The 22163-nt window shown below is 51.6% G+C and overlaps 1 protein-coding gene across 1 annotated transcript; it reads left to right on the top strand.

The window, feature by feature from the left end:
• The first annotated feature begins 980 nt into the window (after window positions 1-980).
• On the top strand, window positions 981-20711 carry GASK1A (golgi associated kinase 1A). Its single transcript, XM_052644443.1, has 5 exons — window positions 981-995; window positions 2309-3595; window positions 18653-18775; window positions 19858-19961; window positions 20510-20711. The coding sequence occupies exons 1-5, from the start codon at window positions 981-983 to the stop codon at window positions 20709-20711; spliced, it is 1731 nt and encodes a 576-aa protein (XP_052500403.1).
• The last annotated feature ends 1452 nt before the right edge of the window (window positions 20712-22163 follow it).

Here is a 22163-nt window from a genome sequence, read left to right as displayed (position 1 = left end):
TCTTAGGGCTCCTAGGCAGGGAGCCAATCTAATCTTAGTTTTCTCCACAGCATCATCTGATGTTAGAAAACTGTAGAGCAGGACCTACAAGCTATTCCAAGAAGGTAATTGTGAGCAGTATTTTATATCTCGCCAAACTTTCTTTCAGGTACGAATGCAATAGAAAAATAGTTTTGAACATGCAAGAACCCAGAGACTATTGTTCCCATGAGTACTTCTTGAGAAAATTATGGAGTTTTAACTTCAATCAACCAAGAAATAATGAAAAACTAGGGCAAAGGGTACAGGAATATGCAAAGAATATACCTAACTGAAGAACGAAGACCAAACAAATATGAATATTGGAGTAATAGAGTAGAAGGGACATGTTTTATATCCTAACAATACAGAAATAACCCAAATATAAAACTTTGGAAGGTGAATGAAGGAAAAGGTGGGAGAAAGAATAAGCATGCTATTCATGAGTAATGACTGGGAGCCAAAGACTGTTATTTAAAGCTGACAAAATAGAGTAGAAATGTAAGCATTTTTAATTGTACAAAGGCAAACATTTAAAAAGATAATACTAATGATTAAGGGGTTTCCCTGGTGGCTCAGACAGTAAAAAATCTGCCTGCAATGCTGGAGACCTGGGTTCATTCCCTGAGTTGGGAAGATCCCCTGCTGGAGGGCATGGCAACGCACTCCAGTATTCTTGCCTGAAGAATCCCATGCACAGAGGAGCCTGGCGGGCCACAGTCCTTGGGGTCGCCAAGAGTCAGGCATGCCTGAGGGACTGAGCCTGCAGCACAGTGATTAAATTGAATAGCGATTGAACAGTAGGGGGTGGGAAGAGGAAATATGCTAATTTTATGATAGTTCTTACTAGGATTTAACAGCTGGTGTTTAAAGAACTGGGCATTTAAAGGCATATAGTCATGAAGGGTCCAATTATTAGAATTCAAATAAAAATTTCCTAAATGTGATAAGAAATGCGCACCATGAAAAAAGTAAAGGTAACTGAAAGCATAGTGAAAGACTTCAAAAATTTTAAATACAGAAAACATACCATGAAATACCACTGCAGAACAAAGACTAAACACGTACGGCATCTCAAGTAATGGAACTGGGCTAAATCCACCCGGTGAGAGAAGAACACAGAGCTGGCCCAGGCTCGGAACCGGAACCAGAAACTTCCGGTGGCTGGGCAGGGGCTCCCTCCCATCTGGTGTCTGGTTTGGGGCTGTTTGTTCTCTCTCCCTGCAGACTCACTCTCAGTAGACATGGTCACTGCGGTCATCGGTAGCTGGTCTGCCATGTGCCCCTGACCTCAAGTTCATGAGCAGAACAAAGCCAACCTTGCTGACCTGTCAGAAGCTCTGGTTCCCGGGGGCAGGGTAGGGGCTGAGGGGCTATTCGGCCTCGTGTAGGTCAGGGGCCTGGGTGGCCCCATCACCCAGTCCAGGGTCAGGGTGCCTGGACTGCTGGAGTGTGTGTGGATGGAGGTGGTGCTGCAGGCTCACAGCTGCAGGGCCCCCAAAGCACAGTGACTTGAACAACCCTTGCCAGTTCGGTGCCCATGGGCTCACGCAAGCTCCCAAGCTCCTTCCTTCTCGTGGCCCCTTGGTGCCCACGAATCAGAATCACCTGGAAAACAAGTTTCCAGGTGGTACTGACGCTGCTGGTCGCGAGACCACGTGTTGAAAAACTACTGCCCCAGGATATGTCCTTTGCCAACCGTCGGGAGCTGACTCGGCCACACGTGGGCCCAGAGAGGCGAGCCGAGGCAGCCAACCTCCTTTTGAACAGATGGGGCGAATAAAAGTGACTGCTTCAGGCCCTGGGCAAGGACTTAGTCCCAGGGTCACACTTGGCTGCCAGGGAGGCCAGGCAAGCCCATCTGCGGCCGGGTGGCTGTGTGCCCCAGAAAGGGAAGGGCATGTTTGTGGGAGACACTGCAGGTCCACAGAGGGGGTTAATGTGGAGGCGAGAAGGGGCCAGCACTCAGTGTGGGGAACATATGGCGAAAGGCTCTTAGCATGTTCGGAAATCTGAGTCATAACAACAGTTTACTCAGAGAGGAGAAGTCTGGTCTCCCCTGCAGGGCTGTCCTGAGAGAGAGCAGGCCGAGTGCTGAAGCAGGAGCACGGCTGGCTGCTCCTGTCTTGAGGACAGCTGGGTGTCACGCCCCCTACCCCCCAGCCCAGGCTTCACTCTTTTCCCTCCTTGTTCACCCAAGACGTTCATTCATTTACTGTCCCGTTCTTTTGTGGGTCAGGGCTGATGTTTTCAAGGTCCTAAGCTTTTTTTTTCTACCCCCATCCCCCAGGCATCTTGGCTCTGGAGAAAGCTGCGTGGCAAGAGGCGGTTGGTGATGGCATTCTGCCTCTTAATGACTCTGTCTGTGGTGACTGTCACCCGCTTGCCCACACAGCACCCAGCCGCTGGCCCAGATCCTGGCCCCATGGAGCCCCAGGGGGTTGCTGATGTCCCTGCCCCCCAGAGTCGGCAGGCTCTGAGCTCCAGCTGGAGGCAGAGGGCAAGAAGGTTGAGGAGAAGCTGGGCCTTGCCCAGGAGCTCCATCCTGGTGTGTGCTGAGGAGCAAGGCCACAGAGGGCACGTGGACAGCAGAAGACGGTCCCCAGGGAAGGAGAGCAGCCATCCAGGGAGGACTGGGAATGACATTACTTTGGCATCTCCAGAAGACCTGAGACTCAGTACCCGGCGTCTTGTGCTCCTGCAGGGGGAGGCGATCAGGGGTCCAGGAGCCAAAGACCTGGACCCACCCTGGCACCATGGTCCCCTCCTGGAGGCACTCAGTGAGACAAGCACCCCAGGTGGCCCCCTTGCAGGGCATGACATGTCAGCCTTACAGACTCGGAGAGCTACTGCTGGACTGACCCTCCAGCCTCCTCCAGAAGGCGGGGGTCTGCCAGGAGTGGGGAACAGAGCCTGGACTGGTGGCCAACAAGTGGGGGGTCCTGCCCCCACCAAAGGGGCTCATTGGTGGCCTGGCTCTGTTAGGGAGCTGCAAGGGTCTGTCTGGTGTGACACTGAGACCCCTGGGCTGTCGAGTGGCTTCAGGACCGGCAAGCAGGTCCCCCCGTGGCTCACAGAGCAGGATGTGCAGACCCTCCAGCTTCTGGCCCAGGGGGAGGTGGTGGGCAAAGCCCGGGTGCCTGGCCACGGGCAGGTGCTGCTAGTCGGTTTCTCCAGCGAGGGGGCCCTTCGGGATGCAGCTCCTGGGCTCAGTCAGCTCTGCTCCCAGGGGCTCTGTGGCTTGATCAAGAGGCCCGGGGACCTGTCCGAGGTCCTGTCCTTCCACGTAGACCGCGTGCTGGGGCTGCGCCGGAGCCTGCCCGCGGTGGCCAGGCGCTTCCACAGTCCGCTGCTGCCCTACCGCTACACAGATGGTGGCGCCCGGCCCATCATCTGGTGGGCACCCGACGTGCAGCACCTGGGTGACCCCGAGGACGACCAGAACTCTCTGGCTTTGGGCTGGCTGCAGTATCAGGCCCTGCTGGCACGTGGCTGTGGCCGACCCAGCCATGCCCCATGCCTGGGCATCCACCACGCTGAGTGGGCACGCCTGGCCCTCTTTGACTTCCTGCTGCAGGTAGGCGGGGCCTGGAGGGGCGGGGCGGGCGCCGCGGAAATGAGGACTCTAGGTGAACTGAGACGTTGGAATGGCCTGCGTGAGGGTGGATGGTGACTCTCCCCTTAACCCTTGTCTTTTACTTTCGTTTGTTTGTTTGCTTTTTTACCATTTTTTTTTTAACGCTTAACTTTTTATTTTAGTCCTTGTCTTTTGATCACCCAGCACCCTTTTTTTGTTATTTTCCTGCCTTGTGTTCATTTATCCATTGGTGTACTGAAAACCAGCTCATATAGGCTCATTCTTGAATTTCAGGAATTGTATGACCCGGTTGTGAAACACAGGCATTATTGAAATTATGTAAACTAACAATATAAAAAGTTATATTAGAAACAAAGGTAATCAATACTCTGATCTCATTACTTCACGATTACTTTACATTTTACTATTATCTGAGCTCTTGAGGTTTTTTGCATCTACCTAGTAAATACTGTCGGAGAAGGCAATGGCACCCACTCCAGTACTCTTGCCTGGAGAATCCCATGGACAGAGGAGCCTGGTAGGCTGCAGTCCATGGGGTCGCTAAGAGTGGACACGACTGAGCGACTTTACTTTCACTTTTCACTTTTATGCATTGGAGAAGGAAATGGCAACCCGCTCCAGTTTTCTTGCCTGTAGAATCCCAGGGACGGGGGAGCCTGATGGGCTGCCGTCTACGGGGTCGCACAGAGTTGGACACGACTGAAGTGACTTAGCAGCAGCAGCAGCAGTAAATACTGTTTAGTGCTGAGCTACTGCATGTCATGTCTCTTGCTGACTCCAGATTCGTGCCTGCCGGCAGCTTGAAACAGGACAGGGTAGGAGTATTTATGGGGCTTCCCAGGTGGTGCTAGTGGTAAAGAGCCTGCTTGCCCATGCAGGAGTCATAAGAGATACGCCAGTCCCTGAGCTGGGAAGACCCCTGGAGGAAGGCCGGCAACCCATTCCACTATTCTCTCCTGGAGAGTCCCGTGGACAGAGGAGCCTGGCGGGCTGTAGTCCATAGGGTCGCACAGAGTCAGACACGACTGAAGCGACTTAGCACGCATGCAGGCGGGAGTATTTATACCTTGGGAATCAGAGAATTCTTCAAATCAGGACTCCTCCTTATTCCCGGAGAGCTGGTAGTTAAAAATTTATCCTTGAATCAAGAAGGATTCAAGTTGGTTGCATAATTCAAAAAAGAGAGTTGAGGTGGAGGAGAGAGAGAATGAGAGAGGGGAGAAATAAAGGGATGATGCTGGTCTCGCTTGGACCCTGGAGAGAGAAGGAAACCACAGGGCCAGCTGAGGTCCCTGCTGTGCCAGAAATTAACCCTGGAGTTTTTGGGTATCCTAGGGAAGGGGTTGGGCAGTTAGGGCACGGGGCTTACCAGGGGGACTGTAGACATCAGATATTTACTGAGTGGCCTGTTAACAACTGATGTGGCTGCTCCAGGACGTATTAGCTGGATGTCAGCTGTGGAGACACAAGTGGGGGAATGCGGTCAGAAGGAAAGAAAGAAAAAAAACGATTTAAGCACACGGTGGATATGTATGCACACAAAAGCAGCCCCATTCCTGTAGGGACCTCTGTTGAGGGAAGAGATCAATATTAGCCCTAAATTTACCTGCTGGGGTGACTGGATGAGCCATGGGTCAAGTTCAACATCATAACTGGTAGCCAGGGACTGATGCTCCCTGTGTTATTCAGACAAGTTTGGTTGGAAATGTATTTTAGAAGATTCTCAGACCACATTTAATACTTTGAGATTTCTCATGAAAATCCCACTTCCTTTGAAACACTGGATGGTTTAATAACATGGGGCCTCTGTTCCCACGCAGCAGAAATGAGCCTGAGCTGAGTAGCTGCTGCCCCTTTAAATGTTGCCATGCTCCCCTTTCTGCCAAAGACTACACCTCCTATTGTCTGATGTGATTGTGAGCATTCTCAGTCACTAAGTCGTGTCTGATTCTTTTTGACCCCACAGACTGTTGTAGCCTGCCAGACTCCGTCCATGGGATTTCCCAGGCAAGAATACTGGAGTGGGTTGTCATTTCCTCCTCCAGGGCATCTTCCAGACCCAGGGATTCAACCCGTGTTCTAGAACCCAGGGTTCTATGCCGTGTCTCCTGCATTGCAGGCAGATTCTTTACCACTGAGCCACCTGGAAATCCCTGTTGTCTGACACTCAACCCTAAACCCTTGGATGTTATCTGTCTGCCTGTGGGTATTTGTCTCCTGTCACGGGACCAGCTGGCCTCCCGCAATACTTCCAGCTCCTCGAGTCTGTGTCTCGTGGCTGCTTTGTGGAGGGAGGAGCATGGGGCCTGGTGGTTGGCATGGGCTTTGGCACCAGACAGATCTGGGTTTGAACCCCCTGCCCACTGGCCACATCCCACTGTGTGACCCTGAGCAGACTAGCCAGCGTCTTTGAACTTCACTTCTCTCTAAATGGGACTGGGTTGTCCCTGCCTTCTGCCCTTGAGCGCGTGGTAGCTCTTAATCACCAGCTCCTGATGCAGGCTTGCTCTGGGCCCTGAGCCTCCTCTGCCTGTGTGTCAGGCTGAGGGCTAGGGATTAGTGCCCTCCAGACAGCGTGACCTGTCCTCGAGCCTGGGAGGGAGGCATTTCCCAGACCACAGACTACAGTCTTGGGCAAACTGGAAGAGCTCGCCACGCTCCCTCCAGGAACAGCCGTCCTGTGACTGATGGCAGGTGGTCTGTAAAAGCCCGGGTTCCCTGGCTGGGGTGGCTCTGTGGGGCATGTTCCACGTGTCTCTCAGAGTCACCTACCAGGATTGAGCCACGGTTACCCACAGAGCTCATTGCCGGCCCTCCCTGTCTCCCTTCCCCTATCCTTGCTTGTGTTTTTGAATTAGCTCACAGATCAACTGCTTTCACTCTGAGTTCTTCACTGAGGTCTGTCTCTGGGGGAGCCTGGCCTCCATCAGATGAAACCACTGACCCTGTGTGGTTTCTGCATGCAGGATCATTGACGTAATATACTTAATACAGCGCCTGGTGATGGCCCAAGCTCAGTAATACACAAGCACTGCCCCCAACACGTTACAGGAATTAACTCCTCCACTCTTCATGGTAGCCTTGCTAGAGAGATTCTAGGCTTCTCCCTGTTTTGAAGTTGGACAGTTGAGGTCTCAAGTGGTTAAGTGACTTGGCTAAGTTCATGGCGGGTGGAGCTGAGACACAGCCTGGATGGTCTGGCTCCAGAGCTCACCCTCCTTCTCACATAGTCCTCTTCCGCCAGCCATGGGTGAGGGCAGGAAAAGGGGGTGCTTGTAGGGACAGCTGGGACTTTGAGCCCTGAGGCCCCTCCTTGTGATCCCCCATCTAGCTGATGTGCACGCAGCCACTTTCTGCCCACACAGAGCCCCTCTGTCTGTCTTTGGAGGTTGCGGTGTGAAGCCCTTCCTTAGCTGCCAAGCCCAGCCATGGCGGTGGGTGGTTCAGCCGCCAGAGCACACACAGGTGGGCGTGTGGTCAGACGCCACTCAGCTGGCCTCATGCCACCTCTTCCTGGGTTTGCCGAACACCAGGCAAGTCAAACACCCCTGGCTGGCGGGTGCTGCCTTCCTAGAAACCACGGGCAGGCTGGAGTGAGGAGGGGCTGTGGGTTTCCCAGCCCAGGAACCCAGGTCCCTACTGAGCAGAAGCCAGGAACAACCTGAGGGCAGTCGTGCCTGGACTCAAGAGGCCAGAGGCCAGAGGGTGGGAAGGATGTGTGTGTGGGGGGTGGGGGACAGAAATGGGCACATTTGTATATTTTCCTTCTAGAGAGGCTTCTTTTTTCTCATACCCTGCTTCATCTTGGAGGGCATATGCTTGGCTGCACGGGGTGAGCAGCTGCAGAGAACTCAAGACAGTGAAAGGGTGATGTTTGCTCATGGAAGTCATCCTGCTGCTTCCGCTGATGCAGGGCCTTCATGTTCCGGAAAATCAAGACCCCAGAAAGCCTCAGGTGCCACCATCCTGGTGCAGGCCACCATCTTTTCTTACCTGGACTCTTCTTCCCTAACGTCTCCCTAACGACTCCACTTTCCTCCCCTCTAACCAGGTCTCCTTACAGAAGCTGGAGTGATGTCTTGGTTTCCGTTCCCCCGTGCAGACTCTGAGACCAGGGTCCAGTGCAGTAGTTCCTCTGGGAGGGGACCCCAGGAAACCCTCGTAGGGAAGATGAAAGTGAGACGGCTAGAAGGTGGCCAGCAGAGGGCATGTCATCAAACAGGTCACTGCTATGGGTGACTGGGGCTTGATCCACAGGAAATTTCTGAGCAATGGTATAAAGTGCAAGTTCAGAGTTAGCCCACCAAGAGGTGAGGAACACGAGGTACTGATAGCCAAATCTCCCCTTGGTCTTTGGTTGAGGGCTGCTCCTGGAGGTGTTAATTCCGTGGCATTTGGAGAAAGCCCCCCGGGCAGAGCCTATAGCAGCTGGAAGTTAGAGGGAGACCTCAGAAGTTCACATGCGACTGTTCAGGCAGAGAGCATAGTAAGTCAGACTGTCCCTTCTCCATTACAATAAGGCAAAGCATCTCAGTGCCCTCGATATCAGGAGCTTCAGGGCGCCACAGATCCGTCCTTGTCTGATATCTTCAGCCCCGCCTCTTGGCATGTGGCCTTGGTTAGTTTCTTCAGGCGCAGGGCCTCAGACAGGCCTCTCATCCTCCTCCCCGGGCCTCCACTCTCCCAACCTCCACATTCTGTTGTTAGCCTCTTTCTATTTCGTGCTAGCCTGTCTATATTCTTTCTGACTCCCCAACACAGTAAGTTCTATTTTATTTGTTCACTTCTGTCTCTCTGTTTTGGTCACATCCGCAGCGCCTAGCACAGGGCCAAGCTCTCGGTTGGATCCTGGAGAAGCAGCTTTTGAACGCGTGGGTGGAAGGATGAACAAATGAATGAAGGAATCCAGGGCCTCTGTATGAGTTGCTATTTAGGTGCTGCTGTGTTCTGCTTGCTCAAATACCACTCCTTCCTCTGGACTGAAAAGAATCCCACAGGCTTCTCCTTTTCTTTTCGGGTCCCGGAGATATAGAGGTGGAAGCCTATGTGACAGTCGTTTGTCCAGCCCTTGAGTGGGCACGTGATTAACTCGTGCTTCCAGAACAGATGATGGCATATGGCGTCGCCTGTCCCCCTCTGCAGCAGGCACTGTGCCAGCACTTCACACGTGTTGATGCGTGACCGCCCTGGGAGTGGACGGTATTTTTTAGCTCCATTCCACAGATGAGGAAACTGAGGTTTAGAAGGGCTAAGGAACTTGCCCACAGTAACCTGCGGCCTTAAGCGCTGGAGCTGGGATCAGATCCGCCGCAGTTTGACCACAGAGGGCATGCTTTTGCCCTCTTTGCTGACTCAGCTGACTCTGGAAAAGGCATTTCTTCTGGGTCTCTTCTGGATGAGGCTGGCCCATTTCCTTCCCAGGGGGCCGGGTTCAGTCATTTGTGACCCTGTGTGTGTGTTCCTTGTTTTGAGTGCAAATCTATGGTTCATGTCATTCTTCTCTGGCTTGGCATTCCTGAACATCGGGTGTTGTTAGAGAGGAGCCCAGATCCATGACCACTGTCTGCCTCTCAAGCTTCCAGCCCGAGACCTGAACTATAATTGTAGCACCTTTATGGGGTGCCCATGCATGAGCTCCTTCAAGTGCCACAGCAGACCCAAGAGACGGGTGCAGAGCTCCTTCCTCCTGCACAGACGGTGCGGCCAGCCACGGAGGGTGAAGCAGCCCACCCGGACAGGGGTGTTTAAGGGCGACATCAAGCATCTTTACATATACTTAAGAGCAGGGCCTCGATTAGGACGAGTGTGATCGGCAAAATTCAGAGATGGTCCCCAAGATACCCATCCCCTTAGTGTGAACTCCTGCCCTTGAGAATGAATGAGACCTGTAAATAGGATGGAATCTTATTTCAGTGATTAAGTTACCAATCAGTTATCTTTGGGTATTTTTATTTATTTGTTTTTTGATTGAAATATCCCCTGGAGTAGGAAATGGCAACCCACTCCAGTATTCTTGCCTGGAAAATCCCGTGGACAGAGCAGCCTGGCGGGCTCCAGTCCATGGGGTCAAAAAGAGTCAGACGCAACTGAGCACGCAAGCAAGCAAGCATGATCGACCTATAGCACTCTGCTAATTCCAGGCGCACAACCTAATGAGTCGGTATTTCTATATGTTATGAAATGATCACCAAGATAAGTCTAGTTTCAGTCTGTCACCATGCAAAGTTATTACAATATTATTGAGGTACTCATCAGTTAATCTGGGGTTAATCAGAAGGAAGACTCTCCCATTGGCCTGAACCAGCCAGGAGAGTCTTTCAAAGATGAAGCATCAGAGGATTTTCTTGCTGGCTTCGAGGAGTAAACAGCCAGGCTGTGAGCTGCTGTGGGTCAGGGAGGCCTCTGGAAGGCCCCTGAGATCTCCTTACAACCACGAGGAATGGTTTCTGCCAGCAGCCCGACTGAGCACAGGAGAGGAGCCTGAGTTACGAAAGAGATGGAGCACCTTGAGTTCAGCCTGAGACCCCAGGTAGAGTACCCGGCAAAACGGGATGGACTCCTGACCCACAGGAACTGTGAGTTAATAAGTGTGTTATGTTAAGCCACTGAGCTGGCGGTCATTTGTTATGCAGCCATAGAAGCCGAGTTCCTGTGGCAAGGGAGGGGCCTCCAGTGCAGACTCCTTCAGGAGCGCGCATCTCCGGTGAGCCTGCTCTGCACATCCTGACAGCCGACAGCACTTCCCTGCCTCGCCCTCGTCCTGCCTCTGCTTTGTCGTTCAGTCGCTCAGACATGTCCGACTCTTTGCGACCCCATGGACTGCAGCCCGCCAGGCTTCCCTGTCCTTCACCATCTCCTGGAACTTGCTCAAACTCATGTCCGTTGAGCTGGTGATGCCATCCAACCATTTCGTCCTCTGCAGTCCCCTTCTCCTCCTGCCTTAGCCTCTGCTTAGATTTCTTAAAAATCTTTTTTTTTAACTGTTCATATTCTTTGCCCCATTTTCTGTTGGATTGTTGGTCTTTTTCTTATGGAAAAAGAGCTTTTTTATAGATTAAGAAAGTCAGTCTTTTGTTTTCATTGCGTTCTGGTATTTCTCTCAGGCTCAACTGTCATCAAACTTTGTTTCTAGTCTTTCTGCTGTGCAGAAATTTTTAAAAATTGCTTTATGCTGTTAAACTTATCAAGCAATTTTTCATGACTTCTAGGTTAGTGTATTATGTTTTTAAGGACCATCCTCACTTCAGGGTTATTTTTAAAAAATCCTCCCATGTGTTTTTATATATTTTTGATCCATCTGGAAGTTATTTTGGAGTAAGAGATCAGGTGCAAAATAATGATTTTTTTTTTTTTTAGATGGCAACCCAAATGTCCCAGCACCATTTGTTGAATAATCCTTCTTTCCCCCAATTTGAAATGCTGCCTTTTCCATATAGCCAATTTCCATATGTACGCAAGTCTATTTGTGGACTCTTCTGTTCCAGTAAAGGGTCTGTCTATTTATGTGCCAGAATCACACTGTTTTAATTATCACACTTTATATTTTATGTTAATAACTGGGAATTCTTGGTCTCCTTGCTCTTTTTAAAGATCTTTCCCAATACTCCTGAATACTCTTCTCAGTCAGCTTGTTACTTCCTTTGCCTTCCCAAGTCCTCTTGGGACTTCACTGGAATCAAATGAAATCTGTGTGGACTAATATAGAGAGAATTTACATCCTAAGATACAGGGTCATTCTAGGCCAAGAACAGGTTGTGTCTTTCATTTTATTTCTGTTCCTCAGAAGCATCTTTATGTTTTCCTGAGCTGGATCTTCACTTTCAGGTTGGGATGATACTGATATTTCATCTTGTGACCATTGAAAAGGGCCTCTTTTCCTTCTATTATATTGTTACTAACTGAGGTTTCTGGACTCCTTGATCAACAGAAATTGATAAGAAGTCGGCTGAGAAGTTCAGGCACGGCTTTACTGGGGCTCGAGCTGTAGCTCACAGGAGTGAAAACAAGAAATTGTTGCCCTGGCTCTCTTCCCAAGGCAGGGGCGAGCTGGTCCCTTAAAGGGAGTGAGGGTGAAGATGTAGCTTACCTGCCCTGCCCATCCCCTCCATGGTGCTGTGAGCAGGGATCACAGCAGTAACCCTCCTTTTGCTCCCAGCTCCCCAGAAGTGGCAGTTGGTTTGTGACCTTTTTGTATCTTGTTGTTCATAATTTGCCCCATTGGGCCTGTGAGCAGTTAGTTTTAATCCTTTGTAGTTCCTTTTTTTAAAAAAAAAAAAAAAATTATCTATTTGGCTGAGCCGGATCTTAGTTGCTGCATGTGGAATCTAGTTCCCTGACAGAGGGTTGAAACTGGACCCTCTGCATTGGGAGCATGGGGTCTTAGCCCCTGGGTCACCTGGGAAGTCCCTGAGTCCCTTATAGTTTCTTTGGATTCCGCTCTTTGGGGCGGCATTTGTCCAGGTGCAAGCTAAAGCTCTCTGGAAAAGGGTCCCAGGTCCCAACCTGTCTCAACACGTTCTGGCCCGTAGCTCCTGGTCTGTGTGAACGATATTGTTTTTGTATCATATTTTGGTTACTGGTTACTCATTCACTTAATAATGCTTCTCACAGTTGCCCTGGGTTTTCCAAGTATATGGTCATTTCTTCTGTAACAAATGCACTTTGTGTTCTCATTGCCTCCTCTTTCATTTTTCTTAACCTCACTACAACCATGGTGCCTCCAGAGCAATGGTAAATAGTAATGGGATGCTGGACATGACTTGTCCCTACAGATTTGGGACAGTTTCTAGTGTTTCACCATAAAATATCATGCTGACTTTTGGCTGAAGAACTATTTGCTATTCTTGCCTTATTAAGAGTTTTTCTTGTCAGGAATGGATGTAAAAATGACATCAGATGCCTTTTGAGTATCAGTGGAGGAGGTCACAGATTATACACATCCTCTGTCTAATGTATTGATGTGGGGACTGATTTCTGGGAAAGGGATTCCCCTGGTGACTCATTGGAGCTTTCTTGGTTGGAACTGTACTTTGCTGTGGTGGATACGTCATTTCACAGGTGCTGGATTTTGTGTTGATGTGTAAAATTTAGAGTGATTTAGTCCTTTTAGCAGGGCTTCCCAGGTGGCACTAGTGGTGAAGAACCCACCTGTCAGTGCAAGTAGACATAAGAGACGTGGGTTCGATCCCTCAGTCGGGAAGATTCCCTGGAAGAGGGAATGGCTACCCACGCCAGTATTCTCACCTGGAGCATCCTGTGGACAGAGGAGCCTGGTGGGCTACAGTCAATAGGGGTCACAAAGAGTCCGACATGACTGAAGCAACTTAGCACGCACGCCTGCCTTTTTAAATAATAATTCTCAGACTATCTCCTCAAAGCCCACCAGCTGGTATATTCACCCACATCCAGAGCTGGTGCTGTGACCTCTGGCCTCCGGCTTGGGGCAGATGAGGCATCCAGAGGTTTCCCTGCCCAGGGCCTCCGGGGAGGTTACCCTCTGTCAGGACACAAGGGGAGCACTGCAGAGAGAGTCATCAGAGGATGGTAAGAGTCAGTGTGAAGTGACCCACTCCTCCTCACACCCTCACCTCCCCAAAGCCTCACGAATTCTCTAACAGACAGCTGTTCAGTGCGGGGCCAGCCTGCTGCCCTCCTTGGACAGAGATGCTGCCACCTCGGGGCTGTCTGGCAGCAAGCCGACCCAGCCAAGAGCCACCCTTTCAATCCAGAAGACCCTGGGCCCGTGACTGTCTCCAGGTGGGGGAGGGTCCTGCACAGGGGCCCCGGGCCACCAGGGGCAGCAGGCGGTTCTTCTGGAATCCACCAGACTCGGATCTGGCACTGGCTGAAGTCTTGGTCCAGGAGCCTGGTGGATGGGTGAGAGGACTTGGGTCACCCCTCATGCCCTGTGCTGGGCGCCTCCCAGACGTCCTCACCTCACAGCTCAGCCTGGTGTCCCTCTTGGCAGACTGCAGTGTCTTGTCCCACTAGATGCCCTGTTTGGGGGCCCCAGAGGCAGGCCTCCCCCTGTCAGGCTCATGTGAGGGGCAGGCTTTCAGTGGTCAGTCCTCATGTGAAGGCCTCCCCTACCATCCTTCCGGGTGGCAGCCAGCCATGCGCTTCATTCATTCATTCTTGCACTCCGAAAACCTCAGCCAAGTCTCATTGTACTGAAAAAGTGCTAGGAGCTGGGGATCCGGTTGAACCACATCTTCTTGGTATCGAGGCACTTGTGACCTGTAGTGTCACGATGTATGTGCCTGCCACCCAGTCCAACTCAGTGGTCAGAACCAGACTGCCCAGGTCTGAGTCTAGGCATCGCTGCTTTCACTCTGTGGGACCCTAGGCATGGTTTCTGGCCTCTGTCACTCAGTTACCTCGTCTTTGAAATGGAGATAATGACTGTACCTGCCTCCTGGCTGCTGGGAGGGTTAAGTGAACTGTGATAGGTAAAGCACTCAGAGCCCGATCCAGCACAGAGTAAGGGCTTCACAACTGTTAAATTAAACAAAAACCTCTTGAGCACACACACTGCTAGAAGGCCCAAACTGCAAAAGATGATCATTTTTTTCTTGGTAACTGCTCATTTTGTTAAAAAGAGGGAAGAAGAAATCCTGATGCCTTAGAATGTGGGAATGAAACCTAAGCCTGGTCCTGTTTGGCTGCTGCTGTTTCAACTGTTTCAACTGAATTGCTCTTCAGTGGAAAAAAGTTCCCAGAGAGCGTGGCAGATTATTCACTCTAGCACCTGGGCCGGCCAGCCCCCCCCCCGTTCAACATTCAAATGGGTGTACATCTGGGGGCACCAGCGCTGCCCCTGTCATATGGCCCGACAGTCCTTGTAGCTTCTTCTGGAAATAAGCACTGCATCCAGTTAAAATCCGCATAGAATGGCCTGCTAACAGGGAGCGTTTGGCCTGAGGAAGGGGGTTTGTCTGGTTGTGCCATCAGATGTGACATGCGGTTGGAGCAGTCGCTGGATTTCAGTCCTGCTAGAACCATCCTGGCATTTACTCTCCCAACCAGAGATGACTCGGCAGGTGGTATCCGTCTCACAAGTCTGTCTGGGCTCCAGAAACCAGGCCTTGCACGCACGTAGAGGAGAGTGGCTAGACCGTCATGACATGGCTTTATTTTAGACTGCTTCACAGGGCTATGGCCAGGGCTGTCAGAGAGAGGAATCCCTGAGATTCCTGCAGGCCTTTAGGCCTGTCTCTTCCAGGTCTCTCCATGACAGCCACCCTCCTCACCTTGTGTGGTCCCCAGTGAGGCCCGGAGGGAACATCAGGTTAAATAACTTCCTCGGGTCATAGAGTTAGGACATAGAGGAGCCACGATTCACCCCCAGATCCTTTGGGCGCCAAACCAGGGTCACAGACACAGCCCAGCTTGCAGGCCAAATTCCCCTCTTTTTTTTTTTTTTTTTTGTACAGTCCATGAGCTAAGAATGGTTTTAGCATTTTCAAATGGTTGAAAAGATCAAAAGAATATTTCATTACAGATAAAAATTCTATGAACTTCAGATTTCAGTGTATGTTAATACAGTTTTTTTTGGGGGGGGGGAACATGGCCACGGCCATTTGTTTGCATATTATCTGGAATATGTACAATATGCACAACTCAGGCAGAGTCGGGTAGTTGTGACAGAGACCGTATGGGCTGCAAAGCCTAAAATATTTACTGTCTGGCCCTTTGTGGGAAAAGCTTGCTGATCTCTACCCTAAACCTCTGTGCAGGCGGCCTTGGAGGGCTCCTGCCGAGGGCAGGCCTACATAGGAATGTGTGGAGGACTCCACCCCTTGCCAAGTTCGAGGACAATATGGAGAAATATAGGGGCGTGTTACTATCTTCGAGTGGATGTAAAAACTGTCGGAAGGTTGGGAGGTCTCTGGGGGCGTGCCACAGGGTTCCGTCCTCAGCCCTGTCCTGTCAACACTTCTGTAGGAGCCAGCGAGGACTCGGGGGCTCTGGTGGACCCAGTGGAGCGCTCTTGTCTCTTCTGCACAGGGCCCTGGTGTGATTCCCTTTCTCCCCGTTCCTGGGCTCAGAGGTCAGTACATCACCGTCTTCCCGTGGTGGCCTCTGGACAAGGGATGAGCCTGGGTCCAGATTTGGTCCAATCAGACTGAAAGGAAGGGCTGGCTGCTGTTCCATGATTGTTGGGGGAGGGCTTCTCTTTCCCCCTCCCCTCCTTCCTGTCTCTATTTCTCTCTCTGTCTCCTTCTCTTTGGACATGAACAGGGAAAAACATGGGGACCTCCCAGGTGGCTCTAGTGGTAAAGAACCTGCCTGCCAGTGCAGGAGGCATAAGAGACACGGGTTCAATCCCTGGGCCAGGAAGATCCCCTGGAGGGGGCATGGCAACCCACTCCAGTATTCTCGCCTAGAGAATCCCATGGGCAAAGGAGCCTGGCGGACTACAGTCCCTGGGGCTGCAAAGAGTTGGGCACAACTGAAGCGACTTACCACACTCACAAGGAAAAACACCCACAGGGGCCACCTGCAGGTTTTCCGAGACAACAGAGGGATGTCCTTAACATTGTGGGGTAAAGTGAAGAGCAGAAAGAAACCTGAGTCCTTATCATGACAATGGGAGCTGCTTTAAGGTGCCCCCCAAGCCTGTCCTATTGCAAGGCTCTTGAGGCTTCCTGCTGCAGATCTTAATTTCCCCTGTGGTTAAAGTCTCTTCCAACCAGAATTTTCTGTTACTTGTGGCTGTTGTTATTCAAAGTCCAGGAAGCTAAAGCAGTGACTGTCCACCTCGGGGGCTTATCGGGCTCGCTACATGGACAGGGCTCTGGCTGTTTGTATCATGGCCAAGCCTGGCCGGTCCTCCAGGCTAAACATGCCTTTTCTGTGGTGTCAGTGATGTCCTTGGTCCACTGCCCCTGGAAACACTCCATGATGCGGCCTTACAGAAGGGCCCTCAGCCTGTCTGGGGCAATGGTCTAGGCCTGGGGTGGGACTTCTCCGCACCAAATTGTTGTGAAATGGGGAAAATAATGTTTGGGGACAGTAGTTGGGACTGTTCAACACTGTCTCATTTCTGGACGTCTGGTTTCATGAGGTTGATTGGTGAATAGAGCTATAGTTATTTTCTGGCTTGTGTAGAAGGAAATCAATTTTGTATTTCTTCAGAACACACAAGAGTTACCTCCAAAGGGATGTGGAAATGGTGTGAGACCTTTCATTGGCCGGCGCTGAGCAGAGCTGTGCTGAGTGGACTGTGAGGTCGCTGGCCTGGCTTTGATGCGTGCCGCACCTGGGGGCTGTCATCTGTGTGTTCCCTGCCCCTGGTCCCTCTGCCGTGTGTGGAGAGAGTTTGGCAGAGGGAGACAGGACGGTGGAGCTGGCTAAAGCTGCACCAGGGCTGCGGCTTGGGTTGGCTGAGAGGCGACCACAGATGAATAAGAGAAACAGCTCCGGTGCCTGCCTGCTGCCGCCTCAGGAGGACAGTGGGCTCTGAGACTTCCGGTTCCTTCTTTTCTTTCTTCACTGTTTTGAAAACTCCTCTCCAGCCTCAATGAGTGTAATGATGGGGACCTCATTTGACCTCCAAGTGGCTCCCTCTCCCTGACCTTCAGGGAGGCAGTGGAGGACATCAGAGAGTGCTGGGCTCCAGCCAGGCAGACCTGGGTTCAAACCCCAGCTGGACTACTTCCTCGTGTATGACCTTGGGGAGGTCTGGGCTCCATGTCCCCATGTGTTATTGGGGCAATAATATCTCCCTTGCAAGCCTGCAGTGAGAATTAGATGAGACAGAGAGGCAATGATGTTGCTGGTCCTCTGGGTGGTGCCTTCTGAGCCCACCAACTCTCCAACCCCAACTGGGTGACTCTATCCCCCTGGAGTCAATGTCAGATTCCACAAGCTAAGGGCTCAGCTCCACAGGACTCCTGATTCAGATGCCAGTCACGAGTCCTGAGCCCCCCGTACTTCTGGCCAACTGGCTAAAAAATCTGGGGTTCTCATGACTGTCCCAACCCTGGGTTCAATAATCTGCTACAGTGGCTCACAGGACTCAGGAAAACACACTTCAGTGGTCTGGTTTATTATAAAGGATGTCAGTGAACAGCCAGTAGAAGAGGTATGTGCGGTGAAGTCTGAAAAGGCCCCAAGTCCATGACCCCGTATGTGGAGTTGGGGTGCATCACCCTCCTGGTGGGTGGGTGTGTTCTCCCTAGAATATAGTTCAAAAGTTTCTATAACCCAGTTTCCAGCTCCCCTCCTCTTCCCTGAGGTTGGAGGGTCAGGTGGAAAGCACCTACTCTCTATTCTTTGTCCATCTAACAATCAGCCTGAAGTTATCTCAGGGCCCCATGAGTCATCTTATTAAACTCTGATGTGGTCGGAGGGTTTATTATGAATATCAAAACGTACTCATATCACAGAGCCAATTGCAGGGGTTTTAGGAGCTCTGTGCCAAGAACCAGGGACAGAGACCATCTCTCATGATCATCTCTGAGGGAAAGACTGTGTCTTTGTTCCCACTTTAGCCATGCAGTGTAAGATGAGTCAGGAAAAGGAATGCTCTCCTTCCTGACTCTGATCCAGGCCTCCTGCAGGGTGGAAGTGCTGTTTGAGAGTCAGGAGCTGCCTGGACAGTCATTAAAATCTTTCTATCCCCAAAAAAGGAGAAATCCCTATGGTAGCATTTGCTGCTTCAAGAAAAAGTGGTCACGTGTGAGTCTCCCTAGGTGGACGGATAGTCTGCACTGGGAGGCCCCAGGCCGGAGCTCAGGGCCAGTAGTATAGGTTAAACAGCAGCAGGACTTCCACTTCAGGGGGCCTGAGTTCAATCCCTGGTCAGGGAACTAAGATCCCACCTGCTGCATGTTGGGTGGAAATCCATGCAGTGTGAGTAAGCCATTCCGGTGCAGGGTGAGCTGGCCAGAGGAGCAAGCAGAAGCCCATCACAGCTGGGGGCCAGCAGCTGAGCTCACCAGGGCAGAGATCCCTGAGGGTGGCCCCAGGGCTCAAGAAGCCCGCGTGCTGGACATGGTAGACCGCCCCCCTCAGAGGACGGTGCCCCCACAGGTGCATGACCGCCTGGATCGCTACTGCTGCGGCTTCGAGCCTGAGCCCTCGGACCCCTGTGTGGAAGAGAGACTCCGAGAGAAATGCCGGAACCCCGGGGAGCTGCGGCTGGTCCACATCCTGGTATGTCCCTGGGTCACCCCAGACTCGGGTCTTCCTGTCTGTCCATCAGCAGACGCTGGTGGCGAGGGTCAGGGGTCACGTGACTCTGGGTGTCACAATCCTGTTCTTTTCGGCAGGAAAACCCTTTGAATATTTCCAGGAAGCCTTAATATATAGAAGGGACAAAAATGAAGCTTGGAGTATGTGGTTGAGGAGGGGATGGGCTGGAGCCAGTGTCACCAACCCCTCTGTCTCCTAAAGACTCCAGGGACGCCCTCGGGTCCTGGCAGCTGAGTGTGGTATGTGTGTATCTAGTAGGGCATCCTCATTGTGCCAGTAAACATGGAAATTATGACCTGGAGCGGGGCAGGGGCCCTCCAAGGCTGCATGTCTGGTTGGTGGCAGTGACAGGGATCTGTCATGGACCCTATTGGCTCACAGGCTGGGGCTGTTGGGAAACACTGCTTCCAGTGAAAACTAGAACCCAGGGTGGGAAGCCTTGTGCTGAGACCATCAGCGAGGGGCTGGTGGGGCAGAAGAGCTGCTGCTCCTCCAGGAGGGGCAAAGTTCCACCCTGGGGAAGGGCTGCTCTGTCTCCCTCAGTGAGGCTGGTGTCCTCGCCGTCCCCCCTTGGCCATGGAGCATAGCCATCAGATGGTGCCTGGGACTGAGCATCAGGCCGCCCGGCCTCAGGCTCCTCACCCCTTCAGTCGCCAAAAGAGAAATCAACGCCTCCACTTTGTGGATTCACCAATGGTGTTGCCACTTGGGGCTATGGGTCCAGGTTCGAGCCAACCAGCTATTTACTAGCTGTGTGACCTTGTGCAAATTACCTAACTTTTTTGCCTCTGTAAAATGGGGCTGGTATTAGTGGCCGTTCGCCCCAGGGTTGCTGGGCGGGTTCACCAGACATGGTGCCTGGCCGCCCTGAGCACAGCACCGGGTGGAAAGAGCTCACTGCTCTGTGTGGTGGGGGAACCAACTGGGCGAGGAGCAGGGTGCATTGTGTGACTGACAGCTTAGGGGCCCCTGAGCCGCTGCACCCTGACAGAGCCCTGGGGCACCGCGTCCATCTTCTGTCCCTGTCCATCTTCTTCCCCGAGGTCCGGAGCAGTGACCCCACTCGTCTGGTCTACATTGATAACGCTGCCCACCTTCAGCACCCGGAGCACAAGCTGAACTTCCGGCTTCTCGAGGGCATCGATGGGTGAGCATCGAAGGGGCTGGGCAGAGGTTCAGGGACTGAGCTGAGCGGCCCTGTCGTAGACCCCGCGGCCTTGAACCATGGCTCCCGAGAAGTCCACTGTCCGACAGATGGAAGCTGTTTGATGAGCCTCAGGAGGATGTGGGGAGTCCTGGGAAAGCTAACAGGCAGTGGGCCCTTGAAGTCCAGGATGGCCCTGGTATCCAGAGCACAGCATGAGATGCCCTGCTGGGGAGTGGGCAGGCCGAGTGGGCAGGCTCCCTTGCCTGGCAGGGAGCTGGCCGGGTAGCCACCTTCCCTGCTCAGTCCTGCCACACCTCGGCCTTCCCAGGGCTCCTCCTCACTTTGCTCAGGCCAGCAGAGTGGATTCGCCCTCTTGGGGGGCTGGGACCCATTGAAAGCTTCATCCTGTGTCTGCTGTCACAGCAGAGTGGGTGGAAGAGTCCCCGGACAACTAGTCAGCAGGTGGTCCCCGGGACTTTGTGGGTGGAAACTCTCTAAGCGGGCTTTTGCCCTTCTTCTCTTTCCGGGGCTGGGGGACCTTCCTCCAGGTTTCCTGAGCCTGTCATGAAGGTTCTGGAATCAGGGTGTCTACAGAATATGCTGCTCAAGTCGCTGCAGATGGACCCAGTGTTCTGGGAAAGCCAAGGTGGGAGACAGGGCCTTCAGCAAGTCCTCCAGACCCTGGAGCAGCGAGCACAGGTCCTGCGGCACCACATCCGGACGTACAACCTAACAATCTTCCCGGACTAAGGCCCGTAAGCCCCGCCCAGCCCCACCCCAAGTCCTGGAGGGACTCGTAAGCCCCGCCCACCCCACCCCCTCCCCGTCCGCCAGGACTCACCTCACCGCAGGCGAGTCACTCACTACACGACCTGAGGGGATAAGCACCCATCCTCATGGCCACAATTTCTTGTGTTGAAAATGTCTCGAAGACAAAAGGGAAAAGTCAGAAACCATGAGGGCACCATGGACGCCGTGGGATGTGTCGCATGCTTGGGCTGGTGGAGGAGGTGATGGGTGTTGGGTTTTCAATCTCATCACGTTCCTTTCTGCCAGCTCAGCTGGCTGATTATTCTCCTGCACCAATAAATACACAGAATGTTCTATGAACTGCTCCAGATACTGTAAAGTCATGCATTGCACATGCACACGCAGAGCTGGACAACTCTGTATGTGTGTGTGTGTGTGTGTGTGTGTGTGTGTCTGTGTGGGTGTGGGTGTGTGGGTATGCATGCATGGTATGTGGACCTGCCCACATGCACACGTGATATGAGCCTCATCAAGGATCTTTACTGAATTGTACCTGTGGCCCAGAATTACTCTGACTGAAAGTGAACTCAGCTCTTAGAACCCTGAGCCTTTTGTCTCTATAGCCTTTAGATGTTCAATTTTTGTTCATTTATGTTTTGGTTTAAGAATTGTAAAAGTAATACATGCTCACTAAAAACAAATTCATATATAATAGAAGCGTACAAGATAAAAAGTGAGAGCGTCTGGAGGAAAGTTACTTTGGCACTTCCTGAACGAACTTACAGCCGAATACTACGTTCTGTATTTGCGGTCTAGTTGACTCAGTTCGTTCTTATGACCTCAAGGAACTCCCATGCAGGGGCATATTATGTTTCATTTAGCTGTTCTCATCATGGTGAACATTTAGATGGCTCTAACTTTTCACCAATTCTGGACAATGCTGCCACGAACATCTTTTCATGATGTGCAGTTATTTCTGCCGGCTATATTTCCATGAGTGAGCAGAAATGGGCTAATGGGCATTCTTTATTTTCAGAGAAACTGCCAAATTCCTTTCAAAATGGTGGTGTCAGTCTACATTCCTAACCAGAAGGTAGGGGGCTAATTGTTCATTACACCTCATCATCACTTGATATTCTCAGACTTACTGTTTTTGTTCATCTGATAGGGAAAGCTATTTTTATTTTTTAATGAAGGATAGTTGATTTACTATCCTTCAATATTGTGTTGATTTCAGGTATACAACAAAGTCATTCAGTTATATGTATTTTTTTCTTCAGCTTCTTTCCCATTATAGGTTATTATAAGATACCGAATATTATTCCCTGTGTTATACAGTAAATCCTTGTTGTTTATGTGTTTTATGTATAAAAGTTTGTATCTGTTAATCCCAAATTTATCCCTCCCCATCTGCTTTCCCCTTTGGTAACTGTAAGTTTGTTATTATATCTG

This window comes from Budorcas taxicolor, chromosome 1, assembly GCF_023091745.1.
Source record: "Budorcas taxicolor isolate Tak-1 chromosome 1, Takin1.1, whole genome shotgun sequence".
Lineage (NCBI taxonomy): Eukaryota > Metazoa > Chordata > Mammalia > Artiodactyla > Bovidae > Budorcas > Budorcas taxicolor.
The sequence above is the reverse complement of the archived record's forward strand: the minus strand, read 5'-3'. Positions and strand labels throughout refer to the sequence as shown.